This window comes from Cnephaeus nilssonii (genome assembly GCF_951640355.1).
Source record: "Cnephaeus nilssonii genome assembly, chromosome: 19".
Lineage (NCBI taxonomy): Eukaryota > Metazoa > Chordata > Mammalia > Chiroptera > Vespertilionidae > Cnephaeus > Cnephaeus nilssonii.
The window spans coordinates 9828713-9854627 of record NC_137090.1 but is presented as its reverse complement, the minus strand read 5'-3'; the positions used below and the strand labels follow the sequence as shown (position 1 = coordinate 9854627).

At 59.6% G+C, this 25915-nt stretch overlaps 1 protein-coding gene across 1 annotated transcript; it reads right to left on the bottom strand.

Moving 5' to 3' along the window:
* Window positions 1-236: 236 nt before the first annotated feature.
* TBKBP1 (TBK1 binding protein 1) lies at window positions 237-18837 on the bottom strand. The gene is given in 13 exon segments (XM_079797099.1): window positions 237-1690; window positions 2651-2785; window positions 2787-2918; window positions 2920-3282; window positions 3284-3387; window positions 5680-5798; window positions 14278-14339; window positions 14535-14707; window positions 15300-15480; window positions 16457-16561; window positions 16796-16918; window positions 17352-17611; window positions 17990-18837. Coding segments are annotated over 12 exon segments (1851 nt in total). The 5' UTR covers window positions 17577-17611; window positions 17990-18837; the 3' UTR covers window positions 237-1561.
* Window positions 18838-25915: the final 7078 nt, after the last annotated feature.

Below are 25915 nucleotides of genomic sequence, written 5' to 3'. Positions count from 1 at the left end.
TCTCCAGAACCACCTTGGGACGTGGGTGCCCTCTGCATCCCTACTCTCCATGGCGGTGTATCCTTGAGACACTTTTCAAGACCACGGGGTCTCTCCCTGCCCCTGCCATGGAGGGCACACACTGAGCGCAGATGGAACAGGTAAGTTTTATTTGGACTTTCACCTTGTTCAGAGGGCTCAGGGGCCCCCACCTCCCCTCTGCATTCCCCCGTCCCCATTTCCCCTCCCTGGGGGCACACTCAAGGTACAATGCCATGTGTCTCTGGAGTCCTTGGCCCCTTCCCCGCCTGACACCCCCCTTTGCTCCCCTGCGCGGAGGAGGAGGGGAGATGTGTGAGGAGGTGGGGGCCTGGAAGAGTTGGATCAGAATGGTACATGCACTGACAGTAGCGTCCACTGCCACCGGCCTGGGGCTGAGACCCAGGAGAGGCCGGCAGTGGGGGGTGGATTCACCGTGGGTGGCAGGCTCTTGCTGTAGGAAGCTCCCCACCTCAGCCCCGGGACCCCCTGGCCTCCTGCTTACCCGTCCTTCTGAGGGTACAACTCTGAGGTAGATTTCACAGAGGGAATGTGGGTCACTGGGGTGTGGGAAAGGGGTTAGCTCTTTTGTATTTGATCTCCACAGCACCCTGGGCCCATCCTTAGGTTCTGGCCTGGGAGGCAGGGCTGCTGGCACCCAGCCAGCTAACAGAGCCTGAGTCACACACGGGCTCCGGGGTACCTGTGGTGCCAGGAGCTCGAGTGGGGTAAGAGGGGAGGGGAGCAACTGTCATAACCACCTGTGCCTCGGTGCCGGCGGCTCCAGGGGGAGTGCACGGGCCTAGAAGGCTGGCACCGACAGCCCCCTGGCCTGAGGGTCATGGTGCAGGGACCCCGGGCCCATAGGGCAGCCTCTTCAGGCTGGGTCCTCCCAGTCCTTCAGGGTCCTCCCTCTCCTCTCCCACCCTCCCTGTTCCCCAGGGTGGGCAGAGGGGGAGAACAGGACTGGCCTGCAGAGAGTGGCAAGAATCAAGGTGTCTCCTTCCCCCAAGAGGGGCCCAGGCCACACGCCCTGAGCTGGCCATGGGATGGAGGAACTGGCATCAGTGTGCAGGGCAGGCCCCGGAACCCCACTCAGGCTGTGCTCCTCGGGCAGAGCACGGCCGGAGAGAGATGGGTGCCTGGGGAGGGGCTGAGGGAGCTCCTGGAGTCCTTTGATGCCCTCCCTCTCCCCCAGGCCCAACCACTAGACGTCTCCTTGGATCCAACTGTGTCTGAGGACAGCAAGGCAGAGGGAGAGGGTGGGTAGGGTACCCCCTCCCCGTCCCAGCCCAGATCCCCATCTTCCCTTGGAAGCCAGGGAGCTGGGGAGAGCCTTGACTGACCTCCTGGGAAGAGCCAGGGCTGAGTGGTGCCTGGACCAGGGAAGATGGCACACACGTTCACTCGGTAGCTAGTGGAGGTATCTGGGGGTCGCAAGGGGCAGGGGCCCCCCACAAGATTCATGCAGCATTCAAAGTGAGTGAGTGCTTGGGGGTGATGGGGGAGGGCAGGGAAACAGCCAGTGGGTGGGGGAGGCACCCTAGATCTTGCTGTTCTCCAGGTGGGAGTCAATGTGTTTGATGAGGGCGTCATCCGGATACCCGACAGGGAAACCCAGCTGGCAGAGCGGGCAGCTGCGGATGTCGGAGCCCACTGTCTCCATCAGCAGCTGTGGGGAGAGAGGGAAGTCACTATGATCCCCAACCCGCCCTCACGCTCCCCACATCCCAGCCTGCCCTTTCCCTGGGACCCAGGGCGGGGAGGACTGCAGCGTGCAGAAGGGTTCTGGGCACCTTCCGTCCAGTGCCGACCCTCTCCTCCCCGTCCCTGCCCACCTTCACCAGTTCAGCATCCACTCCCCACCCCAGGGGCCTAGGGTCACAGGAGGTGTGGATGCTCAGTCTGCCAGGGCATCTGCGGTAACGAGGGAAGGCCAGACTCAGACGTGCCCCCAGAGTGACTAAGACACCGCTGCCAGATAACTCAAAGCACGGAAGAATCCCAAGCAATGTATAACCCAAAAATAATTTTCTGTTTGGCTTTGGAATGTATTTTGGTTCTTCGAGTGGTGGCAAGAGTTGAATCTGACATTCAGGAAACTCATTATTTCAGTGAACCGATTGAAACGATGGCGCCCTAAGAGAGGCTGTCTTCTAAGACAGGTATGAAAGGGGCTCTGAGGCCTGATGGAGGGACGTGGGTGCGCCGGCCTGTCCCCGTGTCAGCCAAGACCCCCGGGGTCAGCATGGCCTCCATCGCCAATGAAAGAGCAGATGCTCACTACTGAGTGTTCCACTCAGGTCCTGTGCAGAGGGCTGCAGGCCATGGCCTCCCTCCAGGAGCCCTCTAATGGGATCAGATAAAGGAGTCACTGCCCTCATTATGCAGATGAGAACTCTCAGGATCTGAGAGGGTAAGTCACTTGTCCAGATCCCCACAGCCATGGCGTCTGGGATCAAAACCAGGGCTGTGGTTCTGAAGACCAAGCCCCAAACCAGAGCCCAGCACAAGTTTTAGTGGCCCATCAGGGCCTGGGTCCCTAGGGGAGCAGCAGGGGGGGGCCCAAGGAAGCGAGGCGGGGGCTGCCAGGTCTCCTGTCCCCCCCGCAGAGGGGGGGTGCCCCACTCACGTTGATGGACGGCCAGGACTGCGCGTGCTCGGCGTGGGCATAGGCCGTGGCTGCCGGCGACTCGGGGATGGGGAAGCCCGCGCAGAAGGAGGAGCAGCGGATGGCGCCCGCCTCGGGGCTGGGCGGGCCTGGGGGGCACGGACCACTCCTCCTCCTCCGACGGCTGCTTCTCGAAGCGCAGGCGGATGCCCTCGAAGGCGCGCCGCGGGCTGAGCGGCCGGCCGGGGCCGTAGAGCTCGGCGGCGCCGTAGGCCCGCGGCTTGGGCAGCGGTGGCGGCCTCGGCCTGCAGCCAGGGCGGGGAGGCGCCCGCCCAGCCCGCGCCCTCGGCCAGCTCCGAGTAGCTGCGCCGGCCCTGGAAGCCGGCCTTGGCGTGGTGGCTGGGCGGCTTGGCGTAGGCGCGCTCGGCCAGCGGCCTCTCCCCCGGCGGCGGGAGGGGCGGCGGCGGCCGGGGCGGCGGGGCCGGGCCGGCGGGGGGCCCCGGGGACCGGCGCTGCGGGCTGGGGGACTGGCAGGGCGGCGGCACCGGCGACCGGCGCTGCGGGACGGGCGATGGGCAGGAGGGCGAGGCCGGCGAGAGGCGCTGCTGGGGTGAGGGGCACGGGGGGCCTGGGGAGCGGCGCTGGGGGGACGGGGGACTGGCACGGGGGGCACGGGGGCACCGCCCGAGCAGGCGGGGACGGGGAGGGGCACTGGGGGCCCGGGGAGTGGCGCTGCGACAGCGGCGAGTGCCTCTGGCCTGGAAGAGAAGCAGGACCAGGTCAGGGGGGCGATGGGGAGAGATGTCAGGACTGGGGGGCGATGGGGAGAGAGGATGTCAGGACTGGGGGGCGATGGGGAGAGAGTGATGTCAGGACTGGGGGGCGATGGGGAGAGAGGATGTCAGGACTGGGGGGCGATGGGGGAGAGAAGATGTCAGGACTGGGGGGCGATGGGGAGAGAGGATGTCAGGACTGGGGGGCGATGGGGAGAGAGGATGTCAGGACTGGGGGGCGATGGGGAGAGAAGACGTCAGGACTGGGGGGCGATGGGGAGAGAGGATGTCAGGACTGGGGGGCGATGGGAGAGAGGATGTCAGGACTGGGGGGCGATGGGGAGAGAGGATGTCAGGACTGGGGGGCGATGGAGAGAGAGGGATGTCAGGACTGGGGGGCGATGGGGAGAGAGGATGTCAGGACTGGGGGGCGATGAAGAGAGAGGATGTCAGGACTGGGGGGGGCGATGGGGAGAGAGATGTCAGAACTGGGGGGCAATGGGGAGAGAGATGTCAGGACTGGGGGGCGATGGGGAGAGAGGATGTCAGGACTGGGGGGCCATGGGGAGAGAGGATGTCAGGACTGGGGGGCCATGGGGAGAGAGGATGTCAGGACTGGGGGGCGATGGAGAGAGAGGATGTCAGGACTGGGGGGGGGGGGGCGATGGGGAGAGGGATGTCAGAACTGGGGGGGCGATGGGGGAGAGAGATGTCAGGACTGGGGGGCGATGGGGAGAGAGGATGTCAGGACTGGGGGGCGATGAGGAGAGAGGATGTCAGGACTGGGGGGCGATGAGGAGAGAGGATGTCAGGACTGGGGGGCGATGGGGAGAGAGGATGTCAGGACTGGGGGCGATGGGGAGAGAGGATGTCAGGACTGGGGGGCGATGGGGAGAGAGGATGTCAGGACTGGGGGGCGATGGGGAGAGAGGATGTCAGGATTGGGGGGCGATGGGGAGAGAGGATGTCAGGTCAGGGGGGCGATGGGGAGAGAGGATGTCAGGACTGGGGGGCGATGGGGAGAGAGGATGTCAGGACTGGGGGGCGATGGGGAGAGAAGATGTCAGGATTGGGGGGCGATGGGGAGAGAGGATGTCAGAACTGGGGGGCGATGGGGAGAGAGGATGTCAGGACTGGGGGGCGATGGGGAGAGAAGATGTCAGGACTGGGGGGCGATGGGGAGAGAGGATGTCAGGATTGGGGGGCGATGGGGAGAGAGGATGTCAGGTCAGGGGGGCGATGGGGAGAGAGGATGTCAGAACTGGGGGGCGATGGGGAGAGAGATGTCAGGACTGGGGGGCGATGGGGAGAGAGGATGTCAGAACTGGGGGGTGATGGGGAGAGAGGATGTCAGGACTGGGGGGCGATGGGGCGAGAGGATGTCAGGACTGGGGGGCGATGGGGAGAGAAGATGTCAGGACTGGGGGGCGATGGGGAGAGAGGATGTCAGGATTGGGGGGCGATGGGGAGAGAGGATGGGGAGAGAGGATGTCAGGATTGGGGGGCGATGGGGAGAGAGGATGTCAGGTCAGGGGGGCGATGGGGAGAGAGGATGTCAGGACTGGGGGGCGATGGGGAGAGAGGATGTCAGAACTGGGGGGTGATGGGGAGAGAGGATGTCAGGACTGGGGGGCGATGGGGAGAGAAGATGTCAGGACTGGGGGGCGATGGGGAGAGAGGATGTCAGGATTGGGGGGCGATGGGGAGAGAGGATGTCAGGTCAGGGGGGCGATGGGGAGAGAGGATGTCAGGACTGGGGGGCGATGGGGAGAGAGGATGTCAGAACTGGGGGGTGATGGGGAGAGAGGATGTCAGGACTGGGGGGCGATGGGGCGAGAGGATGTCAGGACTGGGGGGCGATGGGGAGAGAAGATGTCAGGACTGGGGGGCGATGGGGAGAGAGGATGTCAGGATTGGGGGGCGATGGGGAGAGAGGATGGGGAGAGAGGATGTCAGGATTGGGGGGCGATGGGGAGAGAGGATGTCAGGTCAGGGGGGCGATGGGGAGAGAGGATGTCAGGACTGGGGGGCGATGGGGAGAGAGGATGTCAGAACTGGGGGGTGATGGGGAGAGAGGATGTCAGGACTGGGGGGCGATGGGGAGAGAAGATGTCAGGACTGGGGGCCGGGGGCTTGCTTGCGACCAAAGCCCGCCCACCCCTCTCCTCCTAACGCCCGTGAAATCGCATCAGGCATGGAAGGGAAAGGGACACCGGATGGTACCATAGCTCCCCCAACCTGGGGTCCAGCCCTGGCCCCCCTGCCGGCCCCGCTCACCGCCGCTCCGGGTCTGCTCCTGCAGCAGCGTCCTCAAGATGCGCCCCTGCAGAGAACTCAGCTCCCGGAGCCGGCCCAGCTCCTCCGTCAGCTCCGTGTAAGCCAGCGCCAAGTTCACCCTGCGGGAGACCCCAGGCCCCCCAGGTCATGGTCTGACCCCCGCCTTCCCTGACCCTGAGGTCAGAGGGCAGGGAGTAGGGAAGAGGAGGAACGCGGGTTTACTGTCACAGCTGTGGAGCAAGAACTGGCTCTGCACCAGCATCTGGCCCTCTCCGCCCCTCCGGGGCCCTCCTACCCCAATTTAAACGCCACGTTATTCCAGGGAGCCTCCCTCTCTTCCCAGCGAATGGTACCTGGGGCGAGGGCAGTGGTTCCCAGACTATGGGCTGGGGCTGGGGAGCTCAGTGATGCCTGGGGGGTCCCTGAATCCAGGTGTCACCAGGCACTGCCTGCGGCCTGGTATCTCACACAGGTATGTGTGAATGTTTTTCCAACCTGTGCAGAAGCTGTGGTGACAAATAAAACACAGATCCATCAAAAAGCCGCGTGGCACGGAGAGTAGCTTTTGTCACTGTGCATTTTTCCCAAGAGCGCCTACTGAAAGTGTGCCGCGGCAGGGGGTCCAGGAAGAGCCCTCAGCTCTGCAAGGCCGGGGACCTCTGTTGCACGCCCCTGAAGAGCCCCATCTGTAAGCGAAGGGCACGGCCTCCCGGGTTGGCAGAGGTGCCAACGGATAAACTGGAGCCCAGGTCTGCCCAGGGCCGGGCCCAGGGCCCTTGCTTCCATCTCTCAGCTGCCTCTGAGCTCCTGTCAGCCTTGCACCGCCCAGAAGCGCCAGGGAGCCCCCTGCACAGAGATCTCCTGGGACCAATGGCTGTGCCCTCACCGGGGGGCACCCCTCCCACTGAAAACTTATCCCAGTTGCCTTGTTCTGGAACCTCACTGGCAGTTCCTCGGAGGTGGGAACTAGATCACTGCACCTGCATTCTCAGCACCTTGTCCGGGGCCTGGCACCCAGCACATGAATAAGGAGCTGAGCCTTTCCACCCGTTTTTCTTTCTTCCTCCACTTCCTGCTCGGATCCCCTGGGCACCCACCCTCACAAAGCTGGAACAGACTATGACCGTGGCCAAGACTTCACCCACTTCCCTCTTTCCTTTCCCTTCAGGTCACTTGGACCCGGCACCTCCGAGGTTATCTCTCTCAGCGCCGCCCCTCCCCGCCCTCCCACCCTGGCCTGCTCGCCCCCAGAGAGACCGTCCTGACCTCACACGAGGCTCTGCCATGGCCTTGGGTCTCTGCCTTCTGTCCTGGGCTTGCACAGAGTCCGGGGGGCAGGGGTTTGGGTTCTCTTGCGTCCCCCACACCTTACCAAGGCCAGAAGGGGCTCTGGAACTTGGTGGAAATTGGAGCTGGAGGGAAGTGACAGGCAGAGGCTCAGCCACGCCGGGTGGACCGCTTCCCAAAGGAGGCCCTTTAGCCCCGGGAGCTGCAGGGCCCTGGGCAGGAACGAGGTGGGGACTTCTCCAGACCCTCACTCAGGCCCTGCCCCCATCCCACCATCCGGGCATGTGAGAGAGGATGTATGTGGATGGGAGGGAGTGGAGGTAGGTGTGAGGCCAGTATGGTGAGTGAGGAACGGTGTGAGAGTGAGTCTGTGTGTGTGTGTGTGTGTGTGTGGCCCCAGAGGAGAGGAGGGGAAGTCGTGAGGTTAGGGCCTCAGAGGGCAGGAAAAGCCGAGGTGCAGGGTAGGTAATGACTGAGCTCCCTCACTCTCACTCTCCACTCACTGGCTGGCTCTCTTGCTAGAGCTGGGTGGTGGCGGAGACCATGGCGCCTCCCACAACAAAACTATCTTTGGGTCAAAGCGAAATGATTGCAAACGGGCTGGGATTCCCGGGGACAAGGCTACTTCTCAGGGAGGGAGACGGCTCACCCGCGCATCGGATGGGGGGGCCGAGATGGAGGGAGGAGGGTCCTTTCGGAAACCCGCCCTGAAGGGTTGCATGCGGCCCTCAATCCCGTCACATCCCAGCCCCCGTGGTGGCTAATGTGTCCTGTGTCCGCCCACTCAGCCTGTGGGCCTGTGGGGGAAACACCATCCGCCCTGCCAGACTGGAGGCCCGGTCTGTGTGTCCCACATTAAAACGGGGACTCCGCGCCGGGAGGCTGCCCCCTTCAGACCTGGGGAAATCTGAGGGCGGGAGCTGCGTCTCCCCCATCGGACTGGGGGCTTTCGAAGGACCACGCCAACCCCGCAGTGGTGGGAGGGGAGGGGTTCTGGGCAGGGCAGTGATACGGAGCAGCGTCCTCCTCTGACGGAGCAGCCGCCGTTTCTCTCCCCACTTCTCTCCCTCCGCAGGCACTGCTGTGTCTCAGGTGACAGATACAGGTCGGTGCCTTCACACCCCGGCTGGGAGATCTCACCTGCCACCCTCAGTTCCCAGGGCCCCGTCTCTCCCCTGCTCGCCTTCCTGCCCTCGTCAGGAGCTCGCCCAGCGTCCAGGCCCCGTCTCTCCCCTGCTCGCCTTCCTGCCCTCGTCAGGAGCTCGCCCAGCGTCCAGGGCCCCGTCTCTCCCCTGCTCGCCTTCCTGCCCTCGTCAGGAGCTCGCCCAGTGTCCAGGGCCCCGCTTCTGGCAGCCTCCTCCCAACAGGACAGACAGAGCAGCAGGAAGGGGAAGAAAGGCGTCCCTGGCCCAGAATGGCCAGCCCCTCACAGCTCTGACCTGGGGGCCCGGGGCAGGCGGGGACGGTCCTGCCGGATCCCCGGGCAGCCCTCCCAGAGACCTCGGAGACCTGGCCAGGCGGCGAGAGCCAACCCCCTGATGCCCTATGACCCTTGGGGACCTCCCCCTTCACTGGGTGTCCCTCCACACCTCGAGATGCACAGAGCCAGGCTGCGAAATACGCGAACGACCTGAATGACTCAGATTAGAAAACACTGCCAATTCAGTGGAAAAAAATCTCAACTTCACAACACAGCCCAGAGTCACACACATACACCTGAAGGCACGTTCCGTTTCCTGGCCTCCTGGCCCTGCTATGTTCCACCATCGAGGCTGGTCGGGAAGGCTGGGGCAGGTGAACGGCATTTGGGTGCTTCTTTATGGCGTAAACTACGCGGGGAAGTTCTGAGTCTCTCGGAACCCGGGACGGACCCAGGGAGAGAAGAATCACAAATCATCTGTATGAGCGCTCAGCACAGGCCAGGCCTTGTGCTAGGAACTTTGCTTAACCTTCACAACAACCCTACCGTGCAGCCACTATTTTCTCCACTTTACAGATGCGGAAATGGGGGTTTCCAGAGGTTACGTCCTTGACCACAGTCATAAAGCCGAGGCGTCACCGAGTTGCTGGGATGGGATCTCTGGCCTCCTGGACTCCAAAGTCCAGGCTACCGACCACGCCACTATACCATGCCTTCCAGGAGGAAACGGGCAAGGGTGGGAAAGTGGAGACGGGAAGGCAGCAGAGGAGCAGGAAGAGGCTGGAGACCTCCAAAGTGGCCGGGGCCCCTGAGCATCAGCACCCCGCCCTGGGAGCAGAGAGGAAGGGGCCAGGCATATGTGGAAGCGGAGAATCGGGGCTTTTAAGAGGCTGGCCCAAGGTCACGAGCCGCGGTGACACAGAGCAGGCATTCAAACAGGCTCTTGGCACCTCAGCCTGCTGAGCTGGCACCGTCAGAGGAGCAAATGGCAGAGCTGGCAGGAAGAAGGGCACCCTCTGCTGCCAATCTTGCCACCCTTCACTGACTTACCCTTTCATTCATTCTTCCCACGCGGACCTCGGGGATCTCAAAAGTCCACCTGGCGATAGCAATCTTCACTATTGTTACTAAAGCTACCGAGGTGGGAAAGGTTAGAGACCTAAGTCCTCCTCTGTTAAAGGCCTCCTGTCCCAAACCAGCTGGGAGACACAGGCCCCTGGGCGCCGTGTTGGAGCGCCAGTGAGGGAGTTCACGCGCTGGGTCATGGATTAGAATTAGGGATGGGCTTGAGGTCAAGGTTAAGGCTAGGGTCCAGGTTAAGGCTGGGTTCAGGGTCAGATCAGGGCTGGGGTGGATAGTTCATTTTCGGTCAGAACTGTGGACAGAGTTGGAGTCAGGATAAGGGATAGGGTTAGAGTCAGGGATGGGATCCCTATGGGGGTTAGGAATGGGGTCAGGGGCGAGCTGGCCATGGGGTCAGTCAGAATCATGAACTGCCTCAGGATGGGGAGGAAAACAGACATCCAGCCTTCCTAACCCTTCCCTCTTTGCCCACGGCGGCGCTCGGTGGCCCCCAGTCACCTCACCCCTGTGGGTAAATTTAGGGACCAAACTTTCCACCACCCACAGGCACACCCAGCATCAGTCTCCCCACACGACCCTCAGGGAGGGGACCACAGGCACCAGGCCATGGAGCGGACTTGAGGTTACGGGCCGCGGCGGGAGGAGGAAGTCGCTTTGCAGCAACCCAGTGCTCCACCACTTCCTCTCGGGCGCCTTGAGCCCCTTCACGCTCCTCGACCAGCTATGACTTGCGGTCCGCGGAGCCGGCTCTTCACGGCAGCCCTGCCGAGCTTCCAGCCCCGCGAGGGGCTCGGCTCGGTGCCTGGGCGCCGCTCCCACGCAGCCAAACGGAGCGGCTCACAGAGGGGCTGGCAACCAGGGTCCCCGGTTAGGCGAGGGGCCACACAGCCCAATGTGCCCAGAACTGTCCTGGTTCACACTGGTTGCGCCAGCATCAATGCTAACAGTGCCCCTGGCACTTGCCACAGGGATCCGGTTTGATCCACAAATCACCGGCCCCTCCGATCAGGGCCTCCAGCCTGAAGGAGAAGAATCTGCACCAGAAAAACAACCCATTTGCTCAGAACCTGCTCGACATGTACACTTAACTTCTCTGCTTACTTCACTGCTTTGAACCTCGGTGTGCTTAGCTGTAAAAGGGGACAATACCTTCATCACGTGTGTGTGTGTGTGTGTGTGTGTGTGTGTGTGTGTTGTTTTGTGAGAGTTAAGTGAAATTTTGTAGGTAAATTGCCTCGCTTAGTGTCTGGCGTGGAGGAAGGATGGGGGAGTGCCCGGGGCACAGGTGAGGGAGGGGAGACCATTTTGATCCTTTTTCTGGAGACACCAGCTCAGTGACTTGGGTTGAAAAATGAGAGGAGGGCCCTAACCGGTTTGGCTCAGTGGATAGAGCGTCGGCCTGCGGACTCAAGGGTCCCGGGTTCGATTCCGGTCAAGGGCATGTACCTTGGTTGCGGGCCCATCCCCAGTAGGGGGTGTGCAGGAGGCAGCTGATCGATGTTTCTCTCTCATCAATGTTTCTAACTCTCTATCCCTCTCCTTTCCTCTCTGTAAAAAAATCAATAAAATATTTTAAAAAAAAAGAAGAAAGAAAAATGAGAGGAGGATGTGGAGTTTCCCAGGGAGGGAGAGAGTGTGGTAAGAGCTGCTCTCTGCCTTCCTGGCAGGGAAATGGCCCACCAATCCCTCAGACCACAATGAGGTGGGAGTGGTGGGCCTCAATTTCAGAGCCCTGCCCCGCGCCGCGCTGGGGGGGCCCTCAGGGCTGCAAGTGCTCAGGGGTTAATTCCTGTGCGCACTGCTGGCGCCCTGGCTGGAGACTTGAAAGAAAGGAAGTAGGGAGGGTGAGAAGCGTGAAGGGGGAGGCCCTGGGCCCGCGGCTTCTGGGGCATGAGGCTAAGCTCAGGGTACACGGGGGTCTCCGACTTCCGCCCTGACCCACCCCACACTGCCCTTGACCTCTGTGCAGAGTTTCCATCCTCTCTCTCGGAGTTCACACTTCTCCCCCACCGCTAACCGCAGCCCACGCAGAGGCTTGTGGGCGGAGAGAGGGGCGTGGGGGTGGGCGGAAAAGGGCCCAGGCTGCCCCCCGTGTTGGGAAAGAAGAAAGACGGAGAGTTTACCCCTCATCACTCATACTGAGCCCCGTGTCTTCTTACGGGGACCCTCCCTCCTTCACTGGGCCCTCGCTCCCCTCACTGAGTCCTGCTCACTCAGAGCCCTCAGACCCCTGAAGAAGCCCCCTCCCCACTCAGCACAGCCACACCTCAGAGAGGCTCTCTGCGCTGGGCCCAGAGGGCAGGTGGCTGTGGGGGGGGGTCCCCACCTCCCCCTGGACAGGGCACCTTCAGGAGCAGGTGGTCTCCACTCCCACCCCCTCCCTGAGGGCCCCCAGGCCTTTGGCCCCTGAGTGCCCCCTGCAGCTCTCCCCTGGGGCCATCTGTTTCCCGGGGCATCGGTCACCAGGTTTGGGGCTATCAGACCTCGATGCAGTCTGGTCTGGGTGTCCGTTTTCAGAGGAACATTGATGACCAGAGCCGATGGGCCAGGGACTGGAAGGGGAGGAACTGGGAAACCCTGGGGCTGGGGCTGCCTCCCCCCTCAGCGCAGGAAGGACCTATGTCGGAGGATTCACAGAGGCAGGAGCTGCATGAGGGGGTGTATTGTAACACCCAGGACTCCCCACTATACAACTGGCTGCCCGGGATGTGTCCAAACTGAGAAGAGGGGAGAACCTTTTGGGGACACAGAAGATTCCCACATGGGAGTAGGCTGAACGCAGACATTTCTGGGGCCCCCACCCGGATAATGCAGCCCCTGCATTCCTCTCCTGGGTAAACCCACCTGTGAAATTCCCTACAAGCCTGGAGGGTCAGGAAGAAGTAGAAAGAAGGGGAGGGGTCGGTGGGGGAAAGTGAGCCGACACAGGTGACGGAGGCCTCAGGTGGGAGGACAGGGGAGGCATCCCTGGGGAAGCGGACTATTACCCACAGGAGCTGAGTCTGTCAGAAAATAAAACTGCCGGGGAGCGAGGACGTCCTCTGGTCATTACCTCTTGCCAAGCTGGGGATGTCCAGAGAAACCCGGCCTGCAAGCAAGCGTGAGGCCGGCTGGCAGGGCCTGGCTGGCCCCAGGGCCAGCGCGTGAACCACTGGGACGGAGGGGAGGAGCCAGGAGGCCAGGGAGGTAAGACCAGCTCATCCTTACGCCAAAGGGACTGGGCGAGGCAGGTGCCGGGGAGAGGAAGGAAAAGGGGCTGTTCCGGCCAGAACAGCAGCATGGAGACTCTGACGTCCAAAAGCACTTTACGGGAGGTGCTCTCTCTCACGCACTCACCCTCCTCTGCCCTCACCCGCTCATCACATCTCTCAGCAACGACTGAGCTCTGGGCCTGTGAGGGAAGCCCGGGGCCAGAGAGGTGAGGTCAGTAAAGCACAGCCACTCGGCACCCCAGCATCCCTGGCCTCGAAGCCTCGCTGTTCAGGCTTCAGCCCCAACACCACCCCTGTCTTCTCTCGGGGTTCAGCCAATTGGGGGCGTCTTCACTGCTGGTTTCTGAGAGGGGCTGGACTCAGTGACCCATAAAGGGCCCTGCGGTGTGACTTTTGGAACAAGCTAAGATTCTAGGCTCGTGTGTGTGTGTGTGTGTGTGTGTGTGTGTGTGTGCGCGCGCGCACGTGTGTTCCGGGTCGGGGCACATGGGTGAGTGTGGGCTCTGAGTCCCAGCCACAAGCTAGGGTGGACCCTCTCCACAGAGGCCTCTCGATGCCCCGCAGCAGCCTAGCTTAGGGGTCCCACCCACCAGGCCCACAAACTGTGTTCTCACCCCGCACCCTCCCAGCTATCACAGCTCCACCCAGGCCCTCACCCCAGGGTGCAGAGGGAGGTGAGGAGATCTCCAACTGGCCAGAGGCTGGGAGGAAGGTGAGGAGGAAGCCTGCTGGGGAGGACCTCTGGGGGCTTATAGCTGGGTACGCTGTGTGATGGAGGGGGAGTTCCCGCCCCCCTCTGGGCCTCGGTCTTCCCCTCCAATGGAGGGAGAAAGCCTGTGCCCTACACCTCATCTCAGGGGAGAGGGCTCAGGCGGAAGGAAGTTTTCACTGTTTCTCAGAAAGTGGGAGAGGATGAGCTGCATGCGGATGTTGAAAGGCATCAGGCTCACTGCTACCCGGCTGCTGCTCACCCTCGCCGGCTGCCCAGAGCTGCCCCAGGAGCCCCCACCATCAGGCTCCTCACTGACACCGCTCCCTCCCTACTTCCTGCTTCCCTTCTTTCCTGGCAGGATTCCAGAAGGACACCCAGCAGAGTACATTCTAATTCCCCCCGAGGAAGGCCCTCCAGCCCTAAGCCTCAGCGTTCTCCCTCCTGAGACAGATGAGGCACCTGAAATCCCGAAGGAGGCCGTCTCCTTCCTCCCCGTCAGGGACGGGAGGGCTAACCCAACTGGCTGGGCCTTGTTCCTGGGACAGAAAAGGTGGCCCCAGAGAGGCCCCCAAACTCAGCAGGGGACACAGGACATGGCAGCAAAGCTGCTGAGGCAGCCTCTCTCAGCCCCCTGGAGCAGACACGGCCTTGGGTGCCAGAGGAAAGCTAAGGGAGCCTCCTGGAACCTGAGCACCCCCAGAACCTCGCCTCCTGCCTGTGAAGGATGCAGTCACACAAGCAACCCAAACCCCACAGCTCTGATGGCTCCGAAGAGAGGTCCCCCAAACAATGCCAAAGGGAGACGTCAATCAAAGGGAGGGGCTGGGAAGCACCACTCCTGGGGTTCAGAGGTTAAGAGGGAGAGGATTACAGACACGACTTACTGATCATCTCCAACTCTTTTCACCCACGCCATCTCCCGCTCCGACTGGTTGGAGGCCAGATCCTAAGGGAGAAGATGGAGAGGTCTGACGCCAACCTCATCTGGTCTGGACTCCCCTTCTCTACCGTTCCCAGGGCCTGGCTGCACCCAGCGAAGAAGTCTTAAACTCTAAATGCTATTTCCAGCAGCCCCCAGACCTCCACGGAGCGGTAGAGGTACCAGAGCAAGGGCCCCGGGCCTGCGCCCCGCTGTCCTTACCTGGGCCCGGGTCTCCTGCAGCTGCTTCAGCTCCTCCTGTAGCCGCTCGCACTCGGCCTGGAGCTGCTCCTCCCGAAGCTGAGCCCCCCGGGCTTCTCCCTGGGCAGCCTCCAGGGCCTCTTCCAGGCGCCTCCGCTCCAGCTCACTCACACTCGGCGTGGGGCCTGGCCAGCCTGCTGGCAGGGGAGAGGACACTGTCAGGCAGAGTCCAGCAGCTGGGCACCTCCACTGACTCCCAGATCAACACAGAGAGAGAGAGGTGAGGCCTGCTGCAGGAGGGATCCGAGAGAGACAGCTAGAGGGCAGACACCCAGAAGGAGAGATACCGCCACTGAGGACAGTGTGCCCAGAGGAGCTGAGCTGCTGTTTCTAACCTTCCTGGAGGCCAGGGGAAAATAGGATGGCCCCCTGAAGGACCCCCCGCCCCACCCCGCCCGCCCCTGGCCAGACTCAAGTCTCTGAGCATCCTCAGGACCTCTCCTAATGACAACCTAAAGCAGGCAGGGGACTCTGGGTTGGGGTGCCCTCTGCTGGCACCTACGAGAATTGCATGGGGGTAGCCAGGGTGGCGGGAGAGGGACTTAGATGGCAGAAATTGGGGTAATAGTGGATGGGGTGAGGGAACAGGTGGTGAGGTGGGGTGATTATGGGAGAAATGTAAAGCATTATAATGGGGTGTTGACTACCTGAGAAGCGGGAGGTGTCCAAAGGCGTTTGGCTTGGGGAGTTTGGGGTAGGGAAATTTAGGGGGAGCTGAGATCTTACCGTGACTCAAGCCAGATCCCCCTCTCAGAGTCAGGTAGTGCAGGTCCAGATCAGCACAGGGCGGGGCAGGGGCCGGCGGGGGACTCAGGCTGGAGAACGCTGTGTCCTGGAGGCCTTGTTGCTGCTGCAGCTGCTGCTCCAAACCACAGATCTGCCGCAGGTGGGTCTCCACCAGGGCCCGCTGTGTGGGAAACAAGGGGGTGAGGGTCTGCACAGGGCCAGGGTGCCCTGGAGCCCCCCCCCGAATGCCATGTCTGAACAGCCATCACCCCCAAATTGAGCAGGCCCCAGGCCACTCCACCCTCCAAGTGACCATGAGTTCGAGGGCTCCTCTCCCAGCTACTGCCGCTTGCAAGGTCAGAGTGAATGCCCCTTCCACGCCCCTAACACACAGGGACACTTCAGGAAGCCTCAGCCCCCTGTCCAGACACCACCTCAGGAGCAGGGTAACTTCCATTTGCATACGTGACAACCACTCTGGCTTCATCTACCTCATCTATGAGATAGGGACAACCACACCTACCTCGTAGGTTTGTTATGAGGATGAAAATGAGTAACTATCTAAGGAGATAAGAATGGTGCCTGGCACACAGCAAGTGCCACGTGAGTGCTTTTGATTATCAAAGCCGAGCATTTTTACACTCATGCCCACAACAGCTCAGCGGAGTGATCTGCCCCGCTTTTCAGAGGAGGAATGCAGGCTAAGTGACCTGACCCAGGTGGCAGCCAGGAGTGGACAGAGACCATGCCTCCTGATCCTGACCCCTGCCCACTTGCTCACACACACACGGCCATACCCTGATCCAGAATCACACACGTGCCAAGACCCATCCCAGCAGCCGCAGGCACTCCTGCTCACCTTTGCCCTCCCTTACAAAGCCTCCCAGGAGCGGTGCTGTAGGCCTAGGGGAGACGCAGCGGGAGACTCAAACATACACACAGAGCCACAATGTTCTACGGGGGTCACTCACACAGTCACCCCCTGACACTGCACGGTCACTCACAACCGACAGGGCACACACAGCCCCACTTACAAGGCCACACGGGCACTCACAGACAGACACACAGGATCGCAGCAGGGCGCACACCACGAGCACACTCACAGGGGGACACACAACCCGGGTCACACTCTCCCACCCCAGCTCCCCGGGCCTCACCATCTCCCCAAGCTCTGTCTCCAGGTCGTTCTTCTCCACACAGAGTTTCTCATAAGCCTGGATCATCTCCCCGAGCTGTTCTTCCTGCTCCTTATTCTTCTGCAACTGGAGGGGGCCCAGAGGGTTGGGGTGCATGCCAGTCGGGCCCATCACTGACTTAGGGGCTGAGCAGCTCCCTGTGCCTCCCACCCTCATTCCCAGTACCCAGTAAAGGGGCGGGAGGAGCTGTGGCCAGCCCTAAGGAAGGGGTCAGAAGGCCAGAGGCCGGTGGGTAGGGGAGGTGTCTGAAATTGATTGGAGCAAGCTTAGGGAAAGCCGAGAGGCCTGCAAGGGGCTCACCTCATGCTGGAACTGGTTGAGCCGTTGCTGCAGGCTGACCTTCTCCACCTCCAACAGGGAGCCATCCTTGATTTCATACAGGGAGAAGCCGTGCTCCTCTCCGAAGTTATTGATCAGCGGGTACTGTGGATGGTGGGCAGGCCCTCAGGAGAGCGGGTGCCTGGCCCCCTTCCCAGGCTGCAGGCTCATTGTGCCCCTGCCCTACAACCTGCCTCAGAGTCCCGCCTCTAGTAGGATCTGCACATCCCAATTCCCATGGGCCTGTAAGCGTTTCCCACTCCCCAGACCTTTAGATCCCAGATCCGCCACTCCAAAGCGTATCCCTTCTGATCTCTTCCTGATTGGCTCTGGACTCTCCAGAGTCCTCATCCAAAGCAGCCACACCTCTCATGGGGGACTCTCAAGTTTTACGAGTCTGTACCCTGACCTCTCTTTTGGATCCCTAGAATCTCTGCTGAATCCCCAATTCCTGTCATTAGCAGCCCCCCTACCCCCCCCCCCCCCCGCCGCCACACACACACAAACAGCCAGACCCCCATCATCTCCAAGTCCTGACCTTGATCTCATAAACTTTGAGGCGGTGCCGAAGGGTGGCATTCTCCCTCTCCAGGCCCCCCAGACGCTCCTTGATGTCTCCATAGGCTGTGATGAGGGCAAAGTGGGAGGCGGAGCACATGTCTCCCCCCAGCGATGGGTCTCCGGGAGCGTCAAGCCACACCTCACTGGGGCCCAGGGCTTCCTGGGTCAGGATACTGATGTCATCCTCAAACATGGACTCCATGGCGAGGGCCTGGGCTGCAGCACCCCTTGGGCCTCCTGGGAAAGCAGGAGACATGGTGGAGGGGCGGCCGGAAGCTTGTCCCCTGACACCCATAGTCTTGGCCTGAGGAGCCCTGTGACCAGCTGAGAGGCAGCCTGGTCCTGCCCCACCATCTCCCACAGCCCGCTTCCGGACGGCCAAGCCCCACCTTCTCTTCTCTGCACCCTTTGGGGTGAGGGGCTGGGACCAGGTGAAGACTTGGGGGTGGCAAGCAAGGGGGAGGTGGCAAGTTGGGACACATAAGCCAGCCTAGCGGCAGGGATGGGCTCCTTTTGGAACCCAGTGAACTGGAGAGAGCTGCCTTCCCGGCCAGGGGCCCGCCTTGACTCCCGCCTCAGCCCCTTCTCCAGCCCAGGCCTCATCTCCCCAAATACCTCTCTGCCCAGTTCCTCATCCCGGGCCTCCGGCACCCCTGGCTCCTCTCGAAAGGAGGCTCAGTGCTCCTGGGAGGGTCAGCCCCACCACGGCCAGCACTTCCTCTGCTGGGCCCCCGCCCAACTTCCCAGCTTCCTCCCGCAGGATCCCCGAGTTCAGGAAAAGGAAGTGCCTCCCCCACGCTCAGCCGGGCTGTGGCAGCCCTCCAGGCCCTCCTCACCCCTGACCCGGGACCCACGGGAAGTCCTGCAAGAGCGTCAGGACACACAGCGGGGCAGGGGGCTGGGAGAGAACCCCCCAGCCCGCCCTGTGGGCGTGCACGCGGCGAAATGGGGAGCCCTGGGAGGGGGCAGGAATGACTCAGGGCTCCCGAAAGAGTAGGCTAGGCGAGGGGGTGCGCGTGTGCGCCTCCCGGCCGCGTTTATGAATGTGTCTGCCGCTGGCGTGCGCGGGGGAATGTGTGTGTCTGTGAATGGGTGTAGGTGTGCTACTCAGGGAGCGCCCGGCGGGGCTCAGGATGGAGCCGGGAAGTGGCCGTGCGTGTTTGTGTGTGCGCGTGTGTGCACGCGTGCGTGAGCGTGTGTGAAGGGTGGGCACGTTTGGGTCACGTGAGGCACCATGGGAATGTCCGAGGTGTGTGCGCGCGCCGGAGCCCGTGTGTGTGCGGGAGAGGGCTCCCGAGGTGTGAGTTGAGACCGCGGGGTTCGCGACCTCCCAGGGCCCCGCAGCAGGACCTGGGGCGGCCCGGGCGCAGGCCCGGGACCCCGCACCGCGCCTCCCCCCGCCCCCCAATGAAGTGCCCGGGAGACGCGTGTGCCCGGGCCTGAGTACGGAGTGTGTGCGCCCGTGTGTAGGGCTGGCCCCACCTTTAACCCCTTCCTTCCAGGCCCAGCCCCTCCCCCCAACTCCGCGGGCCAGCGCGCACCACACCCACACCCCGACCCCCTGCCCGCCACCGCGGGGGGCCCCCTCGCGAGCCAGGGCTCAGGCCCCCGGGCCGCCCCGACTGCTTCCTTCCCCTGCCTCCTCCCCTCCGCCCGGCGGCCCCGGGTGGCACCACGAAGGGCGGATGGGGAGGGGGTGCCTCCTCGGCCCGGGCCCCTCTGCGGCCCCTTTAAGAGCCGCCCTTTAAACCCCTTCAGCTCCGCCGACAGAAGCCGTCGCCCCTCCCCTCGTGCGGGCTGGACCGCGCAGCCCCCTCCCCGCAGCGGGCCGGGCCCGGTCGGCCGTCCCCGGGCCGGGGCAGGGGCTCGGGAGGCGGTGCGGCCTGAGGAGCGGCGGAGCAGGGCCGAGGGAAGGATGCGGGCGGCGGGTCCTTCCCCTCCCCGCCATCCTGGGCCAAGTGCCGGCCAACCTCCGGCCACCTCCCCCCGGCCCCCCTCGACCCCCGCGAGCCGGCCCGGGGCGCGCTCCCCTCCCCCGCCCAGCTCCGCCGGGACTCACGGCTGCCGCGGTTCCTGCTGGTGATCGCAGCTACCCCTCCGCCGGCTCCCTCCCCAGACGGGCACCGGTGCCCCCACCCCCCTGGCACCGCGCTCGCTCTCGCCCTGTCGCCGCCGCCGGGTCCCTCCCCACCCCCCAGCCCTCCCCCAGCCCCCCTCCCTCCCGCCCGCCCCGCTCCTCCTCCTCCGCCGCCGCCGCCGCCTCCTCCTCCTCTCCGGCTGCTCCGGGTTTCTCCAGCTGGGAAGGCGCCCTGGACCCCGCCGCCGCCACCACCACGTGGCGAGAGGGGCGGCCGGCCCCCGCGGTGCGGCCCGCCTGGCAGCGCGCCCGGCACCCCCCGCCCCCGCCCCGCGCCCGCCGCCCTCCCCGCCGCCTCCCCGGCGCAGCGTGGCGGGGCTTGGGTGGTGTGTTGGGGGCACCTGCGGGCTGTGCCAGGGTCAGGTGCTGCTTTGATTTGGCTTCAGGGCTACACAGTTTGGGGAAGAGTGAGGCTATTTGGATTGGGGGGGGGAGTCTTTGCTCTTTTGGGAAGGAAAACATTAGACCCACTCTTCATCGCCATTGGGCATTGCTCTGATCAGATACACACCGTAGAGTCCAGTCGGAGAGATGAGTTAAAGCAGTAACTTCTTCGGAAGCGAAAGTGAACTAAGGAGGTCAAAGGTTCATTTGGGAAGGGACAGCGCCCCCCCGTAACCCCCCCCCCCAAACACACACACACATACACAATCCCCTTCCCCAACACACAGAAGCATCCACAGGCCAGCGAAAGGAAGAAACAGCAGATTTCACCCTTCCCACAAAGATTATTTCAGCACTTGCCAAACTACTGAGCAGGAGAGGCGAGTTTGGTTTTTGGTTTGATTGTTTTTGCCACTTTCCCACTGTGTGACCTTGGGCAAGTTGCCTAACCTTTCTGAATCAAGTTGGAGATGATTCCCAGCCCCTGTGACCATGGGCATGAAAGCTAAAACTGCTCGGTGACACTCAAGGTGTTGAGTCATTTTGGTCAGCCGGGCTGCAGGTAGGAGATGATGGAGGAAGCTGGAGGACTCCGGCTAAGCCCAGAGCAGCCAACCCTGGTGTAAGGCGGCGGGCGGGGGCTCTGGGCAGGCTCAGCATTTAGCTGGAAGGAGGGTTCAGGTGGCTGGGGCCCGAGTCCACCTTTATGGCTCCTGGCGGGTGGGGTGGAGGGGTGAATCTGGAAAGGGAAGAGGAGGAAAGAAAAGATTTCTTTTTATATATATATATTTTATTGATATTTTACAGAGAGGAAAGGAGAGGGACAGAGAGCTAGAAACATCAATGAGAGAGAAACATCGACCAGCTGCCTCCTGCACACCCCCTACCGGGGGATGTGCCCACAACCAAGGTACATGCCCTTGCCCGGAATCGAACCTGGGACCTTTCAGTCCGCAGGCCTACGCTCTATCCACTGAGCCAAACCGGTTTCGGCAAGAAAAGATTTCTTGCATGCTGTGAGCTTTGAGAAACAGCAGCAGCAACTACCATCTTGCCCCACTGTAGGGAGGAGATTGGACTGAGGGGTGAGCTTCTCCCAGGAGAGCCAGCAGGGGCTTGGACTCTTTCTCTTCAAAGAAAGGGATTCTCACTGCTTTCCTTCCTTCCTCCTCCCCTTCCCCTCTCCCTTCCCCTCCCCTCCCCCTTCCCCTCCCCCTCCCCCTCCTCTTCCTTCTCCTCCCTGAACAAGAAGGCAGACCATCCGCTTCTCTGGGGCACTAGTGTTCCCTGGGCCATGTGGGACAACCCATCTGCCCTCTGGGTATGAGGCTACCCAGCTGGGACATCTGTCACCCCACTAATCCTGAAGGCCAGGCAGGTGTCACCTTCCTTAATGCTGCACAGGTTCCGTGCTGAAGCAGAAGACCAGGTAAAAGATGGGAAGTGAGGCTGGAAGGGGTGGGGCTATCATGAATGTGGACTTGGCTACCAGCTGGACTTGGGAAACTGCCTGCCAAGCCCCCCCTCACTGGAAGGGGAGCACACTCTCTAGAGTTGTCAGCCCCTGATGCTGCTGGGCTGCTCAGGACACAGGCCTGAGTCCCAGCCAAATGGTTTATCCTGGCTTCTAAGCAGTTGGTAACAAAAGCCCCAGAGAGAGTAGGCCTGTTTTATTATTATTTTAAAATGTATTTTTATTGATTTCCGAGAGGGAGAGAGATAGAAACATCAATAATGAGAGAATCATTGATTGGCTGCCTCCTGCATGCCCCTCACTGGGGATTGAGACTGCAACCCAGGCAGGCATATGCCCTGCCCGAGAACTGAACCGTGATTCATAGGTCGATGCTCAACCACCGAGCCAAGCTGGCTGGGCAGATTAAGACTGTTTTAGGTGCCCCTAAAATACCCTGTCCCCATCCCCAATCTGGATCCCCAATCTGGATCCCCAATCTGGACCTGATACCTTCACATTCCGAATTTTCTGGTTCTGTGGCTAAAACAGGACAGTTCTGAAAGCAGGGACCATCTATTTTCTTTTTTTTTTTAAATATATTTTATTGATTTTTTACAGAGAGGAAGGAAGAGGGATAGAGAGCTAGAAACATCGATCAGCTGCCTCTTGCACACCCCCTACTGGGGATGTGCCCGCAACCAAGGTACATGCCCTTGACCGGAATCGAACCTGGGACCCTTGAGTCCGCAGGCCGACGCTCTATCCACTGAGCCAAACCGGTTTCGGCTTAAGCTAAATCTTAAAGGGTAAGGAGTGCTCTCGGTTGAGTGAATAAAGGAATGAAGCGGTGTGACTCTGGATTAGTTACTTCCCCTCTCTTGACCTGTTTCCTCACCTGAAAAAGCGGGAGACTGGTCTAAATTCCTTTAAGTACCATGATATTATCAGGGCTCATCACACTGGAGGCAGAAAATGGGAAAACCCATGGCCATGGGCAAGGGGAAGTGAGGCAGGAGCTAAGGTGGGAGAAGGAGAGGAGGGATGCGGCAGACAGCTGGTCAGGCAAGAGTTGTAAACATTTCTAGAAGGCGCTCACAGGCACAGTGAGAGAGGACCCGCCTCCACTAGTTACTGGTAGGAGAGACAACCCCAAAGCAGGGCCTGAGTCACCCCTGCATGTTTCTCCTTGGGAACCACTGGGGAGAGACTATCTCCCACTCCAGGACTCTTGTTCTGGAGAAAGACTTTGTCTTTCTGGTCCCATTCTTGCCTGAAAAGAGTAGGAGGAGATGGTGTTTGTTAGCAGCCGGCAAAGAGATCGAATGAAAATAAAACCCAGATGACTCAAATAGAACCAGGCAGGCAGGAACATTGATTAGACACATGTGACAATACAGGACCCGGGTGCCACCTTCGTCCTCCAGTTCTAGACCTTAGAAATTAGGGTTCGATGCAGAACCATTCTGGGACTCCAACTGCAGCTTCCATCAAATCAGAGGTTTGCGCAGTAGTAGAAAGACCTTTACTTCTTCACCAAATCCCCAAATTCCTTTGGGGGCAACGCACACCCTCTAATCAAATTAGCCAGGTTTGACTGGAAATTGTTTTAATAACTCTTTGTGCTTCATGTTCTCCACAACCACATTCCTTTCTGCTATCTCCCAAACAGAATTTTCCAAAAAAAATGATATTATAATTATTATAATATTACAGTTTTGAATACTTATGAGGCATTGTCCATTAGAATGTGGACTCCATAGGATGGGTATTTTATTTGCTTCATTTTCCAGTGCCTTTAACAGGGCCTGGCACATCCTTAATAGTTCTCAATCTATTAATTCATGTGTGAGGCCCTGTGCTAAGAACTTCATGTGCGTTTTCTTTCATTGGGATTCCTATATTACAGATGAGGAAACTGAGGATCAGAAAAGTTGAATCTGCCCAAGGTCATACTAATAAAACTGTACCATATTTTGAAGGGCAGAGCTCAGAAAACAGCAGGCATTGCTTATTGCTAAGGAGAGCTTATTCATACAGAGCCACTTCTCATTCCTCTTTCCTTCAGGATGGTGACAAGCTGCCCCTCTGCGTCCAGAGCCCAGGCAGGGTGCCAAAGCGGAGATGTGCTTTCCTTTCAGAAAAGAAGGTACATTTCACACTGAGGAAAGCTCAGCTCAGGAACGTGGGGCCTACGAGCACCTGGGGAGAGAATAGCTCAGACACGGAAGGCCTCCTGCCCACATACGCTGGCCAGGGTCAGCTGACAGCACTGGGGTAATTCAGCAGCTCCATCCAACAGATATCCCACCCCCAGCCCTGGTTCCCAAAAGCTTCCAGCTCAGAGGGAAAACAGCAGAAGTGCAGAAGATGGTTCAAATCCCAATGGCGAAGAAAGCTGACTTCATTCGTCCCCGAATGGAGAGTCTGACAGTTGCCAAAGGTTGACAATGGACCTCGTAATAGAATCAAGACAAAATGGCTTTGCTATTTAGTTACAAAACTTCATCCAGGGCTCTCGCTGCTTCACCACAAACTAAACTTTGGGAGCAGAGACCCATCTGCTGCTCCTACCACATGGCTCTGCAACAGCCCACTGGGACAAGCAGAGCCTGTGAAATCAGCACTGCTTGCTAGCCCATGTGACTTTGGGCAAGGTTCTGAGCCTCTTTGGGCTTGTTTCCTTATCTGTAAAATGGGATGAAAATGATGCCTTTGTTATAGTGGGGATCACTTTTATTACTAGTAATCGACCTATGATGCTTATTACTAGCCTGACATATGCAAAAAATGGACACCATATAATGATTAACTATTGACTCATCCTGTTCCCAACCCTCCAGTTAACCCAAGGTTAAGAGACTAGCCTGAAAACACCCAGCAAATGAGAAGCGGGAGACTAGGAGCCCGTCTTCTGAGGCCCTGCTGTTCCCAAGTCCCTGGATGCTCTGCCCTTCAAAGGCTGATGCCATTCCAGAATCTCCCTGTACTGACATGTCATTAGTTCAACAAATATTTATTGAAGGTCTACTATACGTCAGATGCCGCTCCAGTCTGAGGATATGGCAATAAATAAGACAGCCAAGGTCCCTGCATTAGGGAGCTTACATTATAGTTGGGCAAACTGGCAAAAAATCAGTAAGCAACAAATATAAAATATTTTAAATAGTCCTATTTAAAATAGAACTTCTAAATAGTCCTATTAAGGAAATAGATGCATATTATAAATATGTACATGAGCCCTTGTAAGATGGCTGATAGCATCAGTCTAGGGCCGTGGTCGGCAAACTGCGGCTTGCGAGCCACATGCGGCCCTTTGGCCCCTTGAGTGTGGCTCTTCCGCAAAATACCACGGCCTGGGTGAGTCTATTTTGAAGAAGTGGAGTTAGAAGTTTAAAAAATTTGGCTCTCAAAAGAAACTTCAATCGTTGTACTGTTGATATTTGGCTCTGTTGACTGATGAGTTTGCCGACCACTGGTCTAGGGCAAACGTGAGAAAAGCTTGGATTTTGGTATCTGCCAGACCTGGGTTTGAATTCAAGCTTCATGTGACCTTGGTCTGGTGTCAATCTTTCTGCCCCTCCTAACTGCAGCAGTAAACAGGAATAGTGACCGTTCAAGTTGCTGAGAATCTATATAAGAGCCTAAGCGACTGTTATGGCAGAAAGACCAGAATGACCAGTCACTATGATGCACACTGACCACCAGGGGGCAGATGCTCAATGCAGGAGCTGCCCCCTGGTGGTCAGTGTGCTCCCACAGGGCCAGAAACCGGGCTCACAGCTGGTGAGTGCAGCAGTGGTGGCAGCAGCACTAAGGAGCAGCAAGCAGGAGAGCGTTAAGGAGCAAGGAGTCCCGGACTGTGAGAGGGTGCAGGAACCTGCTCCCCCGGCTCCAGTGCATGAATTTCGTGCACCGGGCCTCTAGTTAAGATACTATAGAACAGCCCTGACTGGTGTGATCATCATCCCATGCACCAAACAGTCACCAGTTTGATTCCTGGTCAGGGCATATACAGAGGTTGCGGGTTTGATCCCCGGTCAGGGTGCATATGGGAGGCAACCAAGGTTTCTCTCTCTCCCTTAAATAAATTTAAAAAGCTATAACAGAACAAACAAAATCTCAATGTTTACTAGTACTATGTTTCACTTCAGGCTGGAAGCCTGGTGGAATTGTAACCTTGTTGTGTTCTTTTTGAGTGTTTGCTGGGAAGCGGGTATATGGGAATGGGGAGTTATCTGGAGAAATGTTGAAAAGGAAAAAAACAAATTTAGCAGGGAAAGGAATCTCTCCCTGCCATTGGATAATCAATTGATATAATTTTCCAAGTACACCTTTACTGGAGAAATGTCCTTGGTCAATTACCATCACTCAGGATTTAATGCAGTCTGATTAGAATTACAAGTTACCTCTGTAACAGAGTAATCTCCAAAATTGGACATAAAAACATTAGAACTTTTGTTTATATTTACTTTTTGATTAATTGCTCTTTAATTCTATTTTTGTTATGAATACACAATATATGGGTACAGTAGTACAGGTATAGGATTTATAAACAGTTGGGAGT